The sequence below is a fragment of the Montipora capricornis genome, chromosome 3 (genome assembly GCF_036669925.1).
Source record: "Montipora capricornis isolate CH-2021 chromosome 3, ASM3666992v2, whole genome shotgun sequence".
Classification (NCBI taxonomy): Eukaryota; Metazoa; Cnidaria; class Anthozoa; order Scleractinia; family Acroporidae; genus Montipora; species Montipora capricornis.
In genome coordinates, this window is record NC_090885.1 from 41,921,204 (window position 1) to 41,923,594 (window position 2,391).

General features: G+C 41.2%; 1 protein-coding gene across 1 annotated transcript in view; it reads right to left on the reverse strand.

Annotated features, from left to right (window-relative positions):
* LOC138043179 (uncharacterized) overlaps positions 1 to 1,985 on the reverse strand; it is a 2,619-nt gene extending 634 nt beyond the window's left edge. The window contains exon 1 of the mRNA XM_068889327.1: positions 1 to 1,985. This exon is cut by the window's left edge and continues 634 nt beyond it. Within this exon, the coding sequence (XP_068745428.1) occupies positions 566 to 1,339 (774 nt within the window). The 5' untranslated portion in view covers positions 1,340 to 1,985 and the 3' untranslated portion in view covers positions 1 to 565.
* Positions 1,986 to 2,391: the final 406 nt, after the last annotated feature.

The window sequence follows — 2,391 nt, forward strand, 5'->3', positions numbered from 1 at the left end:
TCCGTGGAATTTGGCCAGAACATGCTCTGATCACGAAGGAGCAAGTGTGTCGGCAAATTCTTTAGTTTTAGGTGATTCCATGTTTTTGAATCTATAGACGTACCGAGTTCAAATTATTGATTCTTCGGAGGAATTTCATGTTCTAGGCACTTATTTGATTTAATTTTCCGCTTTAAATACGTTATGTTTTTGAAGGCACACGGGAAAATAATGACCTATTTCCTACTCAAGATATCAAGTGACAAATTACCTGACAGCGATCACGAAGCTAACGACTGAGTACCTATACCTTTGTTTTACAAAACTGCATCTGCGCGTAAGTCCATTTTGAGCAAATATAAACGGTGTCTGAGTTTTGTCCAGACCTTGAACGTTTTCATCTAACTTCTTTCGAAACTCGGCAACATTGCTGGATGTCTGAACATATCAAGAAACCAAACGTATATACAGTTGCATCAGTTTCGATAAATGCATAGTAAGTAAGAAAAAACTTGGGATAACAAATCAGTTACAAGTATCCTTGTATCATTCAGATACATCTAAGGCAAACTTGATCTGGAACAGCTCAAACACGGGGCTCATCCAAAACCCCGAACAGTGCAATCACCGTTGCAAGCAAGACGGTAGGGGCGACATTCGTGTAACGAGAGCTTGCCTTGTTGGGGTTTGTTTCGTACAAAGTAATCATGGTGCCTTCGATCATCTCCTCAACTTGACTACACGACGTTCGTGGCACAATTGTGATGTTGTATTGAGAAAGAGTCTTCACTTCAAAATCTTGTTCCAAAATGTCTTTGAGAGAAACCGTGTCATGGTGATAAGTCTTCGTCTCTCCGGTCTTTTTATAAGTGACGCTTGTAGTCATGGAAATGAGATGTTGATCGATATCATCTTCAAGCGAGTACGTATATATGGAATCGGCACATGGCCTTCCCCTAGAATTTAATAACCTCTGTTCTTCGGAGATGATCCTGACAGCTCGTTTCTCCGGGACGGTAACGTAGCAGCGGTACATTGGATAGCCGCTTCTATACACGGGAGCTTTACTCAAAGTATAGTGGTACAGCAAGTGGCCAACCACAGTCTTTTTGAACGTGTCTCTTTTGGAACCAACTTTGGTTTGGCTACGGATTACAGGAGAACGAACAGTAGTGGCTTTGATCGGTGTATACTTTGTGATTGTGGGTTTGGAACTTTTGGAACCGGAGGAAGAGCGACGTGAACTAGATCTGAAGCGTGACCCACCCGAGCGACCGCCACCTCTGCGTCTGGCAACGATGGATAGCGCCATCAGCAAAATTGGGAAGGAAAGAAAAAGAGTAACTGTAGACAGCCGCATTGTGGACTAACTGAACGGTTATGGCACCTTGTTTTTTGTGATCCGTGCTTTGAGCAGCTCTACAATTTATGCGACGTGCTTGGAATGAAAATGCGTCATCAGATAAACTAACCCACAACAATGAGGAAAATAGGTACGCATGGCGTACATGTTGAAGTAAAAACTAACTTTTATTGAATGATTTCTCTCTCATAAGGTCTTGTGCGAATAGAAATTCAGCCTGAAAGGCTCCATACGACACGTCGTTTATCATGGGGAAGGCGATGTCATAGGTGTCAGTAGAAATAGCACTCATTCCAGCCACCAGAGATAGGGGGTGCTTACATTTAGCCAAATAATCCGGATGGAATAATCGTTACATAAAGGTACACGATTTTCCGAATTTAATGACCAACTGGATGAGAATGGCGCTTACCATTTACTACACATCATTCCAACTCGCATATTTTACTCGATCTTGTGAGAAAGGACCTGGAAACGGAAGGATTCTCACAAATGGTAAGAGCATTGAACTATGTTACATCCAAATAAGGAGATTTTCAAGGACTGAAAAAAAAAAGTTTATTTCATTTCTTTTCCTTTTTTTGTTTCTGTTTTCGCGACCTCCCTCTCCAGCCTGCGAGCAGGCCGACCAATAGCATTTCTGCATTCGATGGTTTTTCTCATCGTCTCCTCCACCTCGCCTTTGCCGATTCGACTCATCGCAATGTCAAGTCTCATGCACAATGTTTATACTAGGTTTTGTTTCGTTTTAACTGTATTGCGGAGAAGGTTTTCGCAAAGTAAACATTGAAATGTGGAGCTCAGCGAGTCTTCAATGTCTCTAGGAGTTAGCATATATTCCCCGCAAAAACTCCAATTTCAGTCGGAAATTCTCTTAATTTCGAAAAACAAACAAAAATGTCCCTTTCGTAGCTTCCGTATATTCTTCTTTTTTTGACTTATTTCCAACATAAATGAAGGAAAGATGCCGAACATTCGAAAAGAACAGTACAGGAGAATAACGACAACAATTTTTTTAAACAAAGAAATTTGGAAAGAAAAGACACCCC